The sequence below is a fragment of the Conger conger genome, chromosome 16 (genome assembly GCF_963514075.1).
Source record: "Conger conger chromosome 16, fConCon1.1, whole genome shotgun sequence".
Taxonomy (NCBI): domain Eukaryota; kingdom Metazoa; phylum Chordata; class Actinopteri; order Anguilliformes; family Congridae; genus Conger; species Conger conger.
Window position 1 is genome coordinate 25,516,613 of NC_083775.1, and position 16,666 is coordinate 25,533,278.

The 16,666-nt window shown below is 41.3% G+C and overlaps 1 protein-coding gene and 1 non-coding gene across 2 annotated transcripts; one reads left to right on the forward strand and one right to left on the reverse strand.

Annotated features, from left to right (window-relative positions):
• The first annotated feature begins 233 nt into the window (after positions 1 to 233).
• On the forward strand, positions 234 to 14,213 carry sdr42e2 (short chain dehydrogenase/reductase family 42E, member 2). The gene is made up of 11 exons (XM_061223319.1): positions 234 to 602; positions 800 to 895; positions 1,332 to 1,389; positions 1,668 to 1,786; positions 3,654 to 3,729; positions 6,382 to 6,464; positions 7,980 to 8,117; positions 9,051 to 9,116; positions 9,323 to 9,386; positions 9,566 to 9,639; positions 13,691 to 14,213. Exons 1-11 carry the CDS (start codon positions 234 to 236, stop codon positions 13,943 to 13,945), a joined length of 1,398 nt encoding a protein of 465 aa, XP_061079303.1. The 3' UTR covers positions 13,946 to 14,213.
• Positions 14,214 to 16,281: 2,068 nt separating this feature from the next.
• On the reverse strand, positions 16,282 to 16,363 carry trnal-uag (transfer RNA leucine (anticodon UAG)). The gene has a single exon. It is a non-coding gene; the product is annotated as a tRNA-Leu (tRNA).
• Positions 16,364 to 16,666: the final 303 nt, after the last annotated feature.

Sequence of the window (16,666 nt, forward strand, 5' to 3'; positions counted from 1 at the left end):
TAGTGAAGCTGTTATTCGATTCAGTTCTTGATGCTGTCCATATTCTGATAAAGAACGATCCTGTCGTGTTCCTCCTCATAAGCTTATTCCCATACAATCCTCATAAAACTCTTCACCATGCATGCCTGTGTATTGTAATTGTGCCTGCCACTGTAATTGTGCAAATGAGCCATGGTACACCTGTTAATTTGCTGATGGACAGCTTGCTCTTACCTGTGCAGGGCCAGAGCTGTATGGAGCTGTGCAGCATGAACGATGGTGGATCCTCATGTCAGGTGGAGCAGCTGGCCAACGGGCGCAACCAGAGTTCCTGTCGGATCCAGGCCAAAGACCTCTGCCCTTGGTCGGGCAACGGCACTGCAGCCACCAATACCATCAGGCGCAGAGCCAACGGAACCACTCCCAACCGCTGTAAGAGCATGGAGTTGACGGCCAGGCGGCAGGTGAAGGTGGTGCCCATGGCCAAAGTGCTGGTGACTGGGGGGGCCGGATACTTCGGATTCAGGTTGGGTTGTGCTCTGGCCAGCCAAGGGCTCTCTGTTATTCTGCTGGACCTGGTCAAACCGCATTGGGACACTCCCGACGGCACAGTGTTTCATCAGGTAAGTGCTTTTTCACGGAGAAAAACTGCTAGAAAGGAGTGTGTGAACGAGAACGGGAATCCTGGATTATGCCAGTACCCAAGCAGAAGATGAGGTACCCTGCTGTAACTTGTAATGCAGATCTGATTTGTTTAGCCACTGGTGCCATAAATTAGGGCTCTCTCTCTCTTTTCAGTTGATTTTTTTTTTTTTGGCAGGGTGACATTCGGGATTATGAGTCCCTCTACAGGATGTGTGAGGGGGTGGATTGTGTGTTCCACACTGCCTCCTATGGGATTTCTGGCCCAGACCAGGTGAGTGTAAAGTCATTTTTTATCTGCTGCACACAGCCGTATGATAGGAACCATGTCATAGAGATTCTGCTGAAAGTTGTGTGGTTCCACCAAGCAGCAAAAATGTTCTATATCCTCCTGAGACCCCGGAGAAAAAAAAAAGTTTAACTATTTTAATTTTTGTCATTATAGTATCTTGTCAACAATGTGTTTCTGTGAAAATGTTTAAAATATATATAATTTACTAAATTTTTTAAATATCCCTTGCATGTTTCAGCATAGTAGACATGTGGTTATTGAAACTAAGACTCATGTAACATACAGGGTACAAAAATGATTTGCGAGGTCTTAGGAAGTTTTGGTCTGTGGAGGTTCAAATACAGTGTTCAGGTGGGTGTATGAGAGAGTATTCAGATGGGTGCAGGTGTGAGTAATGTCTTGTTATTAATCTTTGCAGCTGAAGAAAGAGAAGGTGGAATCTATCAATGTTGGCGGGACAGGTAACGTCATTAAGGGTAAGCAGTCGCCAAGCCACTGCAGCCCATCCCAATGATGCCATTTGGGATGAACCTGCAGAAACACTGCAAACAGCGGTTAGTCTTGTTTTTGGGATGGATAGCCACAGCACTAGCATTATGTTGTAAAAGTGGCTGCCTGTGCTCCCTTATTTGTCTTTGCTAGCTGTAAAAAAAAACCTGTAGAGGCTGAAGTTGCAGTCGTGGGCTGTTAAATTGTCTATAGTGGCTGCAGAGTTTCCAGTATGGGCTGTAAAGTTGCAAATGCTTGCTTGCAGCATGTTTAGAGCGGGAGGTCCCTAACCTGGTGTACACTAGCACCGTTAATGTGGTGTTCGCTGGCCGACCCATTGAGGACGGGGATGAAGATACGGTGCCCTGTGTGCCTCTGGACATGGTGAGTGTGGACCTGTCCTAAGTTTTCTATTACTCATTACTTATCATCTACGGAAAACTGGTGGAATTCACAAAGAGGTCAGCCCATGTGACTGTGGTAGGGATTTTATCAGTACAGCCATTCCACGAATCTGGCTCTGTTCCTATCACAACCACCAGCATAAAGTGATCAGTCTATAATATCAACATAAAACAAAAATGAATAAATAATTAGCATTTGAGTTCAACAAGTAACAATCATGACACCTTCCTATGCTATTACATACCTACATAGTAGTTGAGAAGTCTGAAATGTTTTACTGTAGGAAATTTTATAATCAGCTTGAAAGTGTATTTCTTTGTAATTCTTTCCAGTATTTATTTGACATAAAATAACAATATTCACACAAATACATTTTTTTATTTGGCTTGTAAACTTTGTTTCAGATTACTGATGGTTGAATAATGGCATTAGCCTACCACTTATGTTCAATGAGATAACCATTTCAAATTTTTACAGCTCCAAGACACATCACCTGACGAAAGGGCACTGATAGCCAAAAAGTTTAGAGTAGGCTAGAAACATCTTCTGAAAGCAGTGTTTCCATAATTTGTGCCAATACTATTCAGTGATATATGCTGTATATCTGAAATTTCAGCTTCTGCAATCAGAAGTTGATATTTATTTTATTATTTATTCAAGTTTCAATGGGAGCCGGTGCATACATTTAGAATGGTTATCAAACGACTTGACTGCCACAGGTGTGCGGTTGTCCGTTCTTAACACACGCTTTCCAGCTGATCTCAATCTTGATCGTTCTGAGACGGGTGCGTGGGGGTTGGACCCAAAATGCACGACTCAGAAACAATAGTAATATAAAGACCCCTCGGCTTTATTCGGGACGAATCCCAGGAGAATAGTCAACACAAGCAAAGTCCATACACGTAGATCCAGCCAAACAAAAGCATGGTGCCGAGGGAAGAGGCAAACTCGTAGTCGGTAGACGTGCAGTGAGGTCCGGTAGCAGGAGAGCTGTCAGCGGGGCAGATGAACAGACGGACGGCGGGCAGAGGCGTAGTCGTGGGCGAAGCGGGAGTCGAAACCATGAAACAATCAGCGAAGCAAAAGTACAAAAACGGTAGGCGAGGACGTAGTCAAAAAACAAACGAAGGTCACAAAACAGAAATCAATAATCAATGGTCGGTAAACAGGCTTGGATCGTAACGTGTAATCAACGGTAGTAAATGCTCAAGAGTTGCGTGGAAAACAGGCAGACAATTTCGCAGTGAACAGTAGCGCGACTGGGCTATGAATGCGGGTGTAGACAGGTGCAGACAATTAGTTAGAGCGTAGCAAGGAAATGGAAAACAAGTGCGATGGATGACAAGTTTAACAAGGAGATTAATAATCGTTAGTAATAAACAGAAGGAGAGAGAGAAAAGGCGGAACGCAAGGTTTGCGGAAAAACATGTAAAAGTGTATGCATAAACCGTGACCAGTTAACGTAACAATAAACATAAATCAAAACATGACGCAAAGCGAAACTAAGACGATAACCACTAAACATAACCAGGAATCTAATCGTACGAAAACATAACTAGACATGACAAGAAAATAAATCGTAACGAGACATAACTAAACATGACAAGAAAATAAATCGTAACGAAACATGACTAAACAACATGACGAACCTAGACTAACATAATACATGATAAGACAATACAAGACTAATACAAAATGAATAAACATAAAACATGGCGAGACAGACCTGAAACGTGACACGTTCAGAACTGGGAAAATTCATTATATTTTTGGGTTTGAGGGTGGGGGAAGGAGAAGACCCCTGCTTTGACTCACTGATCTTATAACAGCCTCTCTGTCCGGGCAGCACATCGACCACTACTCTCGGACCAAGGCCATCGCCGAGCGTAAGGTGCTCAAAGCCAATGGCCACACTCTGAGAGGTATGAAACAACAACAAGTAACAAGTAACCAGCAGGTGTGCTTGGCCAGGTGGTCAGTTATTTCCCAGAGTACTGTGCTGCACAGTTCGGCCTGCGGTCTCGGTGGGATAATGGTGGCTGTGAAACTCAACACTGCTCGGCCACTGGCGTGGATAAATTTAGAGCTACAATGCAAGAGGATCTGACACACACCTGACACCAACAAGAGGTTGTATGTGTTTGCATGCACATGTGTCTGTGTTTAGTGAGTGGCTGGTAGAACTACTGAGTAATCAAGTTTAAATACGAGTTTGAGGACATTATAAATGACCAGAGAAGATAAATACTATGAAATGACCACTTGTAATTCTGTAGAATTTTTGAATAGGTTTATCCTGATAGCAAAAGGTTCTTAAATTGTTCAATGCTGGAAAATGTGGTATTGGGTTGTTTCTTTCCCAAGGTAATATCAATCAGAAGGGAAGTCATATATTTTATATTATATACAGGATAGTTCTTTATGGTTTGCTAGCTACCTAACTAATTGCTAGTGACAGTCAATTTAGGGGGCTGTCTATCAAAGGTGAATAGAAGGAACATCTTACATCTTCTGTTCAGAAATATTTAATTAAAAAAAAAGATATTTAATATATAATAATATATATAATATATATATTTAAATATATTTAAATTGTATTTCCTTTAAAAAATATATTTTTTCAGATTTTTCCCTTTTTCTCCCAGTTTGGTAGCCAATTGTACCCTATCTAATCCAATTAGTGTTAGCTGGGGGATACACCACCCACACCCCGTCCCTCAGTGGCCTGAAGGGATCTGGTGATCTGAGAACAACACACCTTCTTCAAGCCGTCTCGTCTCTTGACCGTGATTCTGAGGCGCCCAGAGTGCTGTTATGCGCAGTGATCTTGCTAACCCTGCCAAGTCCCTCCCTCTGGAGCAGTGAGCCAATTATGCCGCTCCACGAGAGCCAGCCAAACTTGGCTTTTGAATCGAACCCCTGGTCCTCAGTGTGCAACTGCACCGAACTGCAACCGCAAGTCCGCTGCATCTTAGCCTGTTGTGCACCGTGGCTCTTTAAATTGTATTTCCCATATATACAGTGGGCTCCAGAATTATTGGCACACTTGATAAATATGCACAGAAAATACTGTAAACTAAAAAATAATAGTTATTGACATAAGTTTTATGTTCCAACATGTGTAAAGGAGTGTGCTTTATTAATGATTCAATGGAATCAACCACAGTCTTACATTTTTCAAATAAATAAAAAACAAATTTCCCAAAGAATCTTTTTCCCCAAACAAAAATGATTGGCACCACTGGTTTTACACTCCTGCCAAAGATGACATGACCCCTTTCCTTTCATTTGTGATAAAGACCAAGGTTTCCTGGTAGTTTGCTGAAATTCATTATTCATTAAATTGTCCCTCTGGACCACTGGCAGCAAAACATCTCCATCAATGACCCGACTTTACACTACTCTACTACTCTTAACACTTTATTAGGTAGACCTGTGCACCAGCTTGTTAATACAAATACAAATATTAACCAATCATGTGGCAGCAACTAAATGCAGAAAAGCATGCTGACGTGGTCACGTGGTTCAGCTGTTGTACAGAACAAATTTCAGAATGTGGAAGAAATGTGATCTAATTGACCACCGTGTCTGGCACCAATGATTGTTGGTGCCAGACACGGTGGTTTGAGTATCTCAGAAACTGCTGACCTCCTGGGATTAAAAAATAAGTCTAATTAATACCTAATGAAGTGCTTACTGATTTGTTGCTTCTCCTTGTAAGTATTCCTCTTTTGCCACCAAACATGTCGAATGTGTGTATGGCCAAAACCTTCCATTTTGGTTTCATTTGACCGTACAGTAGCACTGTCATACTCATAATTCCAGTGATGTTTGGCAAACTCAAGATGCTTGATTTTGTTTTGTTTATTGTTTACGGCTGTCTTCACGCTACCCTTTGTTGGTACAGAGGTGCCATTTTATGGTATCAAATTAGCTGCAAACCACTGTACTGCTGTCAGATATGCAGTATATACTACAGGATATGCAGTATATACTCCTGAATATTTTTTCCATTGAGTTCAGCAGGAAATTTGTCAGGAGAACCCATTCTTGTGACCATTCTAGCATCCACTGCATATCTGGCAGCAGTATGATGGTTGAGGCTCATTTGACACCTTTGACCCTAGATGACTTAAAGCCATTTAGCCTACAAATATGTTCCATACTGTATCAGCATTTAATAAAAGCACTAAGTCTGCATTTTGACCACATATGAATTGTTTGATTACAAACAGAGAAAATAAAATATTAAATCAGAAAAAGCAGAAAAAGACACGGTGACCACAAACCTTTGAGCTGTAGTGTACCTATTTGGAAAAGGTTAGGATGCACAATTTTCTTGTGGCTTAACGCAGATTAATTCTGAATGTCCATGGCGCGTGCTTGTTTAGTGGTGTTCTTTAGTCTGTAATACTAGATACAAAAACAGTTCCTTTCTTGGGACATATCAAGTCTAAAGAGGTGCGTCTGATGATGTTAATGAGTCTAGAAGTTTGTGTTTGAGGTGTGTTAATGAGTCTAAAGGCGTGTAAATGACTTTAAAGAGGTGTATCTAACGTGAGTTTTCTCTGCAGGGGGTGGTTTCCTTCACACCTGTGTCCTGCGTCCCTCCGGCATCTATGGGCCAGAGGAGAGACGACACCTCCACAGAGTAATGGTGAGCAGCAGCCCCCTCTCCCTTCTTCTTTCTTCCTCTTTCTTTCTCTCCCTCCCCTCAATCTTCCTCTCTCTGCATTGAAGCTTTCAGGAGAGAGGCTTGTCACAATAGCACCCCCTCTGGTCAACTGGCCATTTGCACTCCCTGCATTGGTCCTGTATAGGATATGAAAAAAGAATTCTGAGACTGCATGCAGTAAATAAAGAATGCCAAACCATGGGAAATGTATATTTGTATCTGTATTTTAGTCAAGACTGATGGAGAGGTTTGCGCAAGTAATTAAAGGCAATTAAACTCCAACTTGAATGAATGAGCTATCATGGTAGACTGTAAAACTCGTGGGAAGAGCCCCATTTTTTTTTCTGAGCTTGAAAACTGTATTGTTACAGGTTGTCCGTGAGTACCTGCAGATATCAAACCTGATGCAGGACTTCGCCTGCACTCTATCTGCTGCTTGTAGAGTATGGCTGTGTCAGAAATGGCTTTTGGGACCTCCTAAAAAGTGTGGTTTACTTCCTGAAAAGTCTGCTCATGAATTAACAGTTCAACAACTTTCTCGTTCAGTGTACTCACGGTCTGCATTTGGGAGCACGTTGCGTACTAACATACGTAAGTAGGCAGTACTGTATGTTTAGTAGACAGTACATCATTTCTGGACATTCTTGTTTTGGACACGGAGCCAGGGGTTTTAAACAGGAGGCAGAGATACATCTGCCCATGCACATGGCCGAAGGAACACTTTCCCTGGGTTTGACCGTTCCGTCTCGTACTGTAGCCGTCTTTAACCTGAGAGGGAACGCTGTTGCCTTTACCTGCCCTACCTGAGAGTTGTGCAATATTAATAGCCCTCTCCCAATATCCTCTTACACCTGTTCCTCCGGGAGTCCCAGGAGCATGGGGTGAGCAGGTTAACTGTGGGGCCTTGCCAAGATTACAATCTGCCCTACGCTTAATGTAACGTACCAAAACCGCCTGATCTGTGGCATGTAACCTAATTCACCCAAACTATCTGATCTGCATGGCACACAAGTGCTTGTGGAAGCCTGCAAGTTTGAGAGACAGGGGTGTAGGTTGTGTTTCCCTACAACATAATACAGCTCTTTCTTATCTCAATGCAGCTATATGAAATAGCCCTATGCCAGCAGTACATATATGCTGCTACATAATTCCCTGTATTGGACCCTGAGGTAAAGCCTTGCCTGACTATTGCTGTAGGTTAAATATTTAGTTACGGCTGCTTAAGTGTGTATTTATTGACAGTGCTGACGTCAGACGGTATCAGGTGGTCAGGTTTCTCTTGGTGGTGGGGTGGGGTTCCCTAGATGGTGGGGTTTTCCCTGCTTTCACTAACCTGTGGCTTATCTCTCCCAATAATATTAAAAATGTAATTATCCTCTCTCTATCTCTCTCTCTCTTTCTCACTCTCATTCTCTCTTTCTCTTGCTATCTCTCTCTCATGCTCCCTCTTTCTCTCGCTATCTCTCTCTCTCTCTCTCTCTCTCTGCCCTCTATCAGGTGAACGTAGGGAGGAGATTGTTTAGTTTTAGCTTTGGTGACCACGATGCCAAGCTGAACTGGGTCCATGTGGATAACCTGGTGATGGCACATATCCTGGCCGCTGATGCTCTGAGCATGAGGAAGGACTGTGTGGCGGTAAGTGTTTTGAAAGAACTGGGGTGTAGCTAAGAATTCTGGGCTCCTGAAAACGACTTTCCTTTATGGGTTTATTTTTATTCTAAAAATATTTTGAAAATATATTCTTAAAATGCCTTTTTACATCTATAGAACACATTGGATTAATTCATACATCCTACTGGAATTGTTTGGGCTCTGAGCCCCCTAGCAAAGGTTCTGGCTGGTAGCTGTGAGTAATGTTGGCACAACACTTCAACAGCTTTAAAATGGATGGAGCTAAACCAATTTTAATGTTTTGCTGTGGATAGGAACAGACCTGGGTTGAATACATTGTTTTGGATAATATTGAGCAATATTCTGTGCGCCATTGAACTTGCCAGGTGCAATTCAGCCAACGAAGAGTAACAGAATGCGAGATCTGCACTTTTTGAGAGTATTTCAGAGGTTCCAATACACCAGACAAGCTCAGTAAGCAGAGCATATGCATGAAGCAGAGCATATGCACTAGTGCTGTTCTTGGCACTAGGTACCTAAATGGGAAGGAATTAATATAAATAAATAAAAAATTTTAATCCTATATGTTCTTCAGTGCAGCTTCAGTGGTCCCTGGAGAGTAATTAGTTCAGTGTAAATATTTTTTATTTATTTAAAGGTACTGTCCAAAATAGTATGAAGTATGAGGCTTAATAAAATGTAATACCTCCGGTAACCACTGGAGTCTGCACATGGTAGTCCCATCCAAGCTCTTGCTACTTTCCTGGCTTCCTCTGTCTTCAGTACCAAAAAAAAGGTTTGTGGTCAAATTTGCATGTTTAGCACCTACCCAGAGGCTAAATATGGTCACACTAAACACAATTTCACAAACGTGCTGTTATGGCTATGGGTACTCTCATGAAACCACAGTCTCTCTCTATATATGACAGGTGCGTGTGCATGTGTGTGTTATTGCAGAGCGGACAGGTCTACTTCATCAATGACGGAGAGGCGGTAAACCTGTTTGAATGGCTGACCCCACTGGTGAGGCCCTTCAATAATAGGCCCTTCACTAATATATAAAATATTATTCTCCTAATATATGATAACAGTGCATGTGCAGTTGACAATATACATATATCGTGTTAAGGTTGTGTAATTGAGCCAGTGTGTAGGTTGCATAGTGTTCTAGTGGGATGTGTATTGGCATTGGTATATGGTATGAACTCTCTCCCTTCTTCCTCTCTCAGTTTGAGAAGCTGGGCTACAGACGACCGTTGATACACCTCCCTTTCTTCCTGGTCTACTTTGCAGGTAGAGATGTGTGAGCATTCCCGCTGATGATTTGTGATGCCTGATGTTGGTTGGTATCGGTTTTGCTGATGGATGGCATCTGTCTTAATTATGTTCGGCTTCTGCTTTTGCTGATATTTGATGATGTTTTGTGTCTGTTTTGCTTATGTTTAGTGATGTGCGGTGTTTGTTTCTTGTAGCTGTTCTGATGGAGTGCTTGCATGTAGCCCTGGCACCTGTTGTGGAGATTCCCCTGCTGTTCACCAGGAATGAGGTACACATCTAGCTTTACACATCCCTGACTCACCCCTTCTGGTAAAGGGGGCGATCTGTATTTATATAGCACCTTTATCAACCGGCAACCCTCCGACTGCCAGGCGACTGCTCTTACCTCCTCAGACTATGAAATAATGTGTTTGTTCAGCAGACAGGATTAGTAAAAACTGATCAGCCATAAATACAGAGTGTTTATATACTTATGGACTTCACTGAAATTTCATTTTCACAGATTTAACAGGAACTGATAAGCATTTATGAAATATAAATATCACAATATTTTAATAGTATGAGTCAATACAATTATGTACAATAATAAATGCAATTTGGTTGCAATAATACGCTAGCTACAGCGTGACATCTTATTTTCGACATTTCTTTAAAGTTAAGTGCTTGCTTTCTTTGAATCATGCAATGTCACCATTGACTGTAAATATTATAATCAATAAACAACACAAATATCAGACACACAGATATTTGGCTCAAAGAAACGGGTAATTAATTTGTTGTGGTTCAAGTCTGGGTCATCGCCCAGTGTAATCTTAAATGAAACTCAGAATATCTGCATTTATCGAATGCAGTGTATTTTTTCTGTGTATAAAATCAGAATCCTGGGCTAATGTGTCCACTGCACCTGCATGTCAGCCAGAGTGTGGTGGAGCTTCAGATGAGCGGTGCTGTAGTAATCCTGCTGGCTGGGTTCTTGGTTATAGTAGCCAAGCCATGGCCCTGGTATCAAACAGGAAGGGATGGCCGTCTATGGGGTCTGAGACGTGAGGCCATAAAATATTGATGATAAATACTGCTCCAGTTATCAGTGTTACGCATGCAATCTGAGTCGACAGTCTCTCTCCCTCTCTTCCCTTTTCTCTCCCTCTGCCTCTCTACTTCTCTCTTCCCCCTCCCTTCCCGGACCCTGTTTTAGAACACAGTGGTGATATGATCAGAACTCCAATCAATTCACTGCGTGAAGGGCAATACCACAACATCACCGTGGCAACAGTGTAGAGGGTGCCCATTACATCTTCTAATTAAATCTCTGTGTGTTAAGTCTCAGAGACCAAATCTCATTAATGGAGTTATTTTCCTGTCCAAGACCATTTCTCTTACCTGTATTATTTATTCTGAGTGATTCCGGTGAGTGGTAGGGCTTGGATAGAGATCAAGTCTGACACAGCGTGAACGTGTATGACCTTCAGCTGAAAATGGCAGTCCTTTCTTTTGCAGGACTGTGTGAGCAGGACCAATCAGAACATAATTATAGAACATTGGTAGTTATTTTATAAAATTATTTCATAAGTACAAACCTGAGGAATAATTTTATTGCTATGTTTGATAAACAACATCATCAGTCTCATAAATTACTTGTGGCCCATTGCTCTACTTCGCACTCACTATAAAATAATTAGTTTGTTCAGCAGATTTTATCTTGCGATGTACTGGACATATCCGTTTGGTCCCCTAAAATTGGGGGGACTATGTCTAACAACGGCTACAATTCCTACACTGTTTATCCAATAAGGAACCCTAAAATGACACTTTAACCACATAGTGATTGTTTTATTTCAACTGGAGTACAGAGCAAAACCAGAAAATAAATGTCCAAATACACAAATTTAACAGGAGTTGGGACTGAAAAACCATATTAGTGCAAGCATTTATGAAATATAAACATCAAACTATTTTAATATTATGAGTTAGTATCGCACTAGATCCCACCAGTAATGCTCTGTGAGGTTTTTTTGCTGAATGAGCACAACGGGCTGGCCTATGGACAGATATTTCAGCATTTCTTCCGATTATTTTTGTAATAATATAATATAATATAAATATATTTTCTTCTCACTCCCTGCAGTGGTCTGTCTGTCTGTCTTTCTGTCTGTCAGACAGTCAGTCAATAAGTTCTCCTAGGTACGGCTTTTCTTGGTGGGTATGTGATCTGTCCAGAGTAAAATGATACAGGGGTTGCTCCTAGGGTCTGAGACCAGGGCTAATCAAATTAACCTGAGCTCTGGTGCCTCCTAGAAGGGCATGGAGTGATGTAACCATGGGCACAGACACACAGCTGACCGACCATACTAATGGCGGCATCTGGATCAGTACCTACCTAATTCTGAACAATTCTTGTGCAGCTCCCAGAGATGCCAAAAAACTGTGAAAAAAAGCTTTCACAAAAAGTCATGCTATGGAAAAATAGCTATGGATTGGTCTTTCTGAAATTTGTTTGTACAATGTAGGATCAACTGAATGGACCCATCAAATCTACACTGCCCTCTAGTGGTGGCATTTAAAATGTGCACTCACTGCTTAGCAGGGGAAACAATCTGAGATCAGAGATCTGTATACCAAATTGTAGACAGCAAAATATTTTCAACAGTTTGTTTCATAGAAAATAAACAAACCATATTCCAGAGCAATTGCCACCTGCCTTTTTCCTACATTTGTTAAAGCAAAGCATCTTAGCCTTCTGTTTCTGCATCTTTCTCCCCCTCCTCTTATTTTGTTTATTCCGATATTGTGTCATGTCCTTAAGTTCCACAAAATGTCAGACTATGGGCTACATGGCTCAGGCAGTAAGAGCAGTTGTCTAGCAGTCGGAGGGTTGCCGGTTCGATCCCCCGCCCGGCCTGTGTCGAAGTGTCCCTGAGCAAGACACCTGACTCAATCAGTGTTTCCCAACTCCAGTCCTTGGGACCCACAAGGTTTTTGCTGTAACCAGTAGCACACCTGATTTAACTAATCAAGGGCATTTTTGTGGTTTGATTGGTTCAATCATTAAATCAGGTGTGTGAGTTACTGGTAACAACAAAAACCTTCTGGCATGTGGGTCCCGAGGACTGGAGTTGGGAAACACTGCCCTAAAGCGAGGGTCGGTCGGTACCTTGCATGGCAGCGAGCTGGTCGGTACCTTGCATGGCAGCCATTCACCATCGGTGTGTGAGTGTGTGTATGAATGGGTGAATGAGAAGCATCAATTGTACAGCGCTTTGGATAAAGGTGCTATATAAATGCCAACCGTTTACCATTTACTATAAACTATACAGAGCCAGTATAAAGGCCCTGGAATTTTGGAACACTGTACACTGCCAACCTCCTATGTTCACCAATTCTAATTTCTGTCCATGCTATAAATATGCATCACAAATTCCCATTTTCCCTGACAGGCCTCTGGTGATTACATAATAGTTACCAACCTCATTACAATCTCCATCCGAGTATGACTGTGCCTTTTCCAAGCACAGTGTAGGTTATTCTGGCTACTGCATGCTTTTGCAGAAATCAGTCGACAGATTGTTCTTTGCCTTTATTATGTTTTTTGGGGTGCCCTTTGTGACCTTTCTGTAGCTGTTCCCCTTTTTTTCCCAAGCTTCACGGGAGGGGCATTGACCCAGAGGCTCTGCAGGTTTTTCAGAAGGGGAGGGGCAGGGCTGAGATGTGGGTGAGAGTATGGAGGCAGAAGCTTGAGTCCTGGCAGTTGATCATCTCTGGGTTATTATGCCACCATCTACTGCACAGGGAAAAAGTTCTAAATGGGAGTTTCTTCATTTCACTGCTTTTGTTTCTGCAAGTTAGCTGCTGTGGATGTGTGTGTGCCACACATCAAAAACTTTGGTGGTTAGTGTTAGGGATGTGAACAAGTTTCTATAAAGTTTGTAGGTTGAGTTGTCAGCTGGGTCACTGATATTGTCCTCTGGAGCACGGCCCTTAGCCTGAATTGCTTCAGCAAATAACCAGCTGTATAAATGTAGGTTGTATGTTAAAAATGATATTTTAAATTTTACTCTGGATATGGGTAAATTAAATACTGGAAAATTTCAGTTACATCCAAGTGCTCATCCGTGCATATTTTCACTCTCCATAAGTGCAAGGTTCTGCAATTTTTTCTGTTTTAAATGGCATCACATTAAATTTTGTTACTCTTGAATATGCCCCACTATTGAGCCTTATACATACGTGTGTGTTTGTGTGTGTGTGTTTGTGTGTCTGTCTGGCTGCTGTCACCCAATTGGCCCATGCTTTGACAGACAGGTCTGGTCCTTCCCCCCCAGGTGCGAAACATTGCAGTGAGCCACACGTTTAAGATCGAGAAAGCACGCCGGGACTTGGGATTCTCGCCACACAAGTATGACCTGGTCGACTCGGTGGACCAGTACCTGAAGACCCGCCCACTGCAGCCCTACACGCTGTGGTCCCGCCCCCAGTCTCTGGCCCCGCCCTGGGCCCTAGTCTTGCTGATGATGCTGGTCAGCATGGCTGCACTGCTCTGCTGCTCCTGTTTACTGAGTGCAGACACACTACCCTAACAGTAAACGCACTACACTAACACAAAACAGACACTGTGCTAACAGCCAACAGACACAACACTAACACACACACACACATACACACGCACATGCTAGGGTAGGTCACACACATTACTCATACACTCAAACTACAATAGTACACTAGTACAATTCACTAGTACAGTAAATATACATAGCCTACATATACACACTCAGACTACACTAAAAGCAAAACAACTATTTTCGTATTTGTCATAATATTGTGACAACCAAAGAGAAATGTGTCACATTACAGCAGTGTTCCAGTGTGTTATTTCTCACTGCAACAGTATTACAGGTTTAAAAGTTGAAAGTTGGAGCTGAACTTTGATTTTAAAGTTGTTTATCCTGGAACATGGTGCAAGCATTAGCCTGTCTGACTGTGGGAAAAGAGAAGTTCTCATAATTTCTATATAATTTATTGCATCTTCGAAAGTAATTTGTACATTAATACCACTAAATCAAAAAATTGCAAAAAAATTGCAAAAAAACTTCCTCAGCTGTTGGAGCTTTACATATAGTTATCACCAGTGTGTTCATGTGTATGTGTCTGTGTATACACCTCATAAACATTTTGAAGGAAATTAAATAACATTTCCTTTATTCCATAGAAAAATGCTTTCATAGGTGGTATAATTTATAACTGGAAACTTTTATATGTACAAATGAGTTACGTGAATGATAATTACAAATCGAAAGATAATCACTGTCCCACAAGTCAGAAGATTTTAGGAATGGATAATTTTGTAAACAAATATAGGGATACGAATTTGCAAACAGAGTGAGCCCACACGCACGCACGTACACACACAATTGAACGCTTTAAAGAGCATTGTACAGTATATTACATGCTTTTTAATGCAGTGTGGGGCTACTGTTATATATTTTTCTCAAAATATCACTGTGATGTAATCAATCAGCTGACTGTATTTTGCAATTAATTGTAAATTGGTCTTGTGTCGGAATGTTGGATTTAAAGTGAGTTATTTTTGCGCAAAAAATGCCAATTTTGCCAATTTTTAGGGGTATCCATAACACAGCAATTTGCTATGGCTTTGAATGGAAGAACCAACCAACGCAAACCGCGCACACTAAAATGAGAGCCCCTCCTTTTGTGGTTGCTAACAAGAAATCAATTATATTTGTGAGTGAGAGCCTTGTGATTGCGCTGGAGGGTAACGTTAAACATACTTGCAATATAGTTAATTTTTCAAATTTCATATTTCATTCTTTTTTATATATATTTAACACACATAGACACACATTTAGATAAATTGTTTTTATATGTAGAAAAATCAATGCAGCAAAACGTAATTTGGTGTATAGTTAAATTGCTAGTTAGCTAGCCTAGTATTTTTTAACTGAACTTAACTAGCGGGTGCTAGATACCTAGCTATTTTTGTCACTTTTCGACCAGGGCTGGAAACCTTATTTTCTATAAGGTTAGCTAGCTACCTCGATAAATACACTGCCAACCCAGTCCAAAGCATAGCTGATGTTATTTTAGTGACTTACGTTAATATTGCTTCATATACTAATTTAGCTTTTGTGACTTGGTTGTCATACAACTACTCTGCAGGGCAATTTAGCTAGCTAGCTACCGTTAGCGACTCATACTGCGGCCTCAGTGGCGTTAGAAGATCGTTAGAAATTAATTCTGGACTTCTTTTACAAGTAGGCCTAATGGGTGAGTAACAATCCTTATTGTTTTTACCGGATCGCTGTCGCCATTTTTAGTGTGTTTCTCAGCTGATTTGCACTCTGATAATGATAACGCACTTGGGACCGGGTGCATTACAGGTGTATGCATAAAAAGCACAGAATTTAGATTTCGTCAGTTTTAATTCACTTTTTTCATTGCTACACGACGAAGTTATGAAATCAGTAGATTTGTTTCTCCTCAATATCAGATAATTAATCCCGGTAACTTGACGGAGAGAATTATTCCAGCTCCTCCGATTACCTTATTGTGTAATCAAGTACTATATTTCCAACTGTATTACGGTACATTACGACAATTGACAGCTACAAATAACTCGAGAATTGTTGACAAGAAGAAAATAAACCAAATTAACACGTAAGGGTGAAATTAGACCAAGAAAATAGGCAGCATTGAAAAGAAAAGAAAATGTGGATATAAAGCGATTTTAGTTAACAAACCTTATAAATATGCGTGGCCATAAGATGGCGCCATTATACATAAGTTTACAATTGATCCAGAAAGTGTAACACTAGTTTTAACACAAGACGCTTATCTGAGATATTTCCGTCATCTACCGTTAAATCAACCCATCGGTTCCGAAAAAATAAAATGTTTCTGGCAGCGGTGGGATTCGAACCCACGCCATCGAAATGACTGGAGCCTAAATCCAGCGCCTTAGACCACTCGGCCACGCTACCTGTTTCGTATGGGATTTCGAAATTATCTTTGAAGATTACCGCAATATAATGCCACAGCAGTACGTTAACTCTTTTAACTTTACGTTAAAAAATGTTGCTATTCGAACGACAAGGCACATGCGCAGATTAACAGATTTTTTCCATTGTCCGTACAAAATAGCGTTGTTCCTAAAGAAATGCCATGTCCTGCTGAATGCAGTGAATGAGGGGCATTCAGTTCCTTCGTTGCATCTGTTTTCCGGTGTTTGTTTAGATCGGAAATCAGCGTTGAGGAATGTCGGTGAGTAGGGAGATGCGGGCGCG

Bases quoted from the DNA above. Each gene is read 5' to 3' on its own strand.
- sdr42e2 (XM_061223319.1), top strand. From the start codon at position 234: ATGGAGCTGTGCAGCATGAACGATGGTGGATCCTCATGTCAGGTGGAG. The intron at 1,390-1,667 runs GTAAGCAGTCGC...GCTTGCTTGCAG, and splicing joins GACAGGTAACGTCATTAAGG to CATGTTTAGAGCGGGAGGTC. The intron at 1,787-3,653 runs GTGAGTGTGGAC...CTGTCCGGGCAG, and splicing joins CCTGTGTGCCTCTGGACATG to CACATCGACCACTACTCTCG.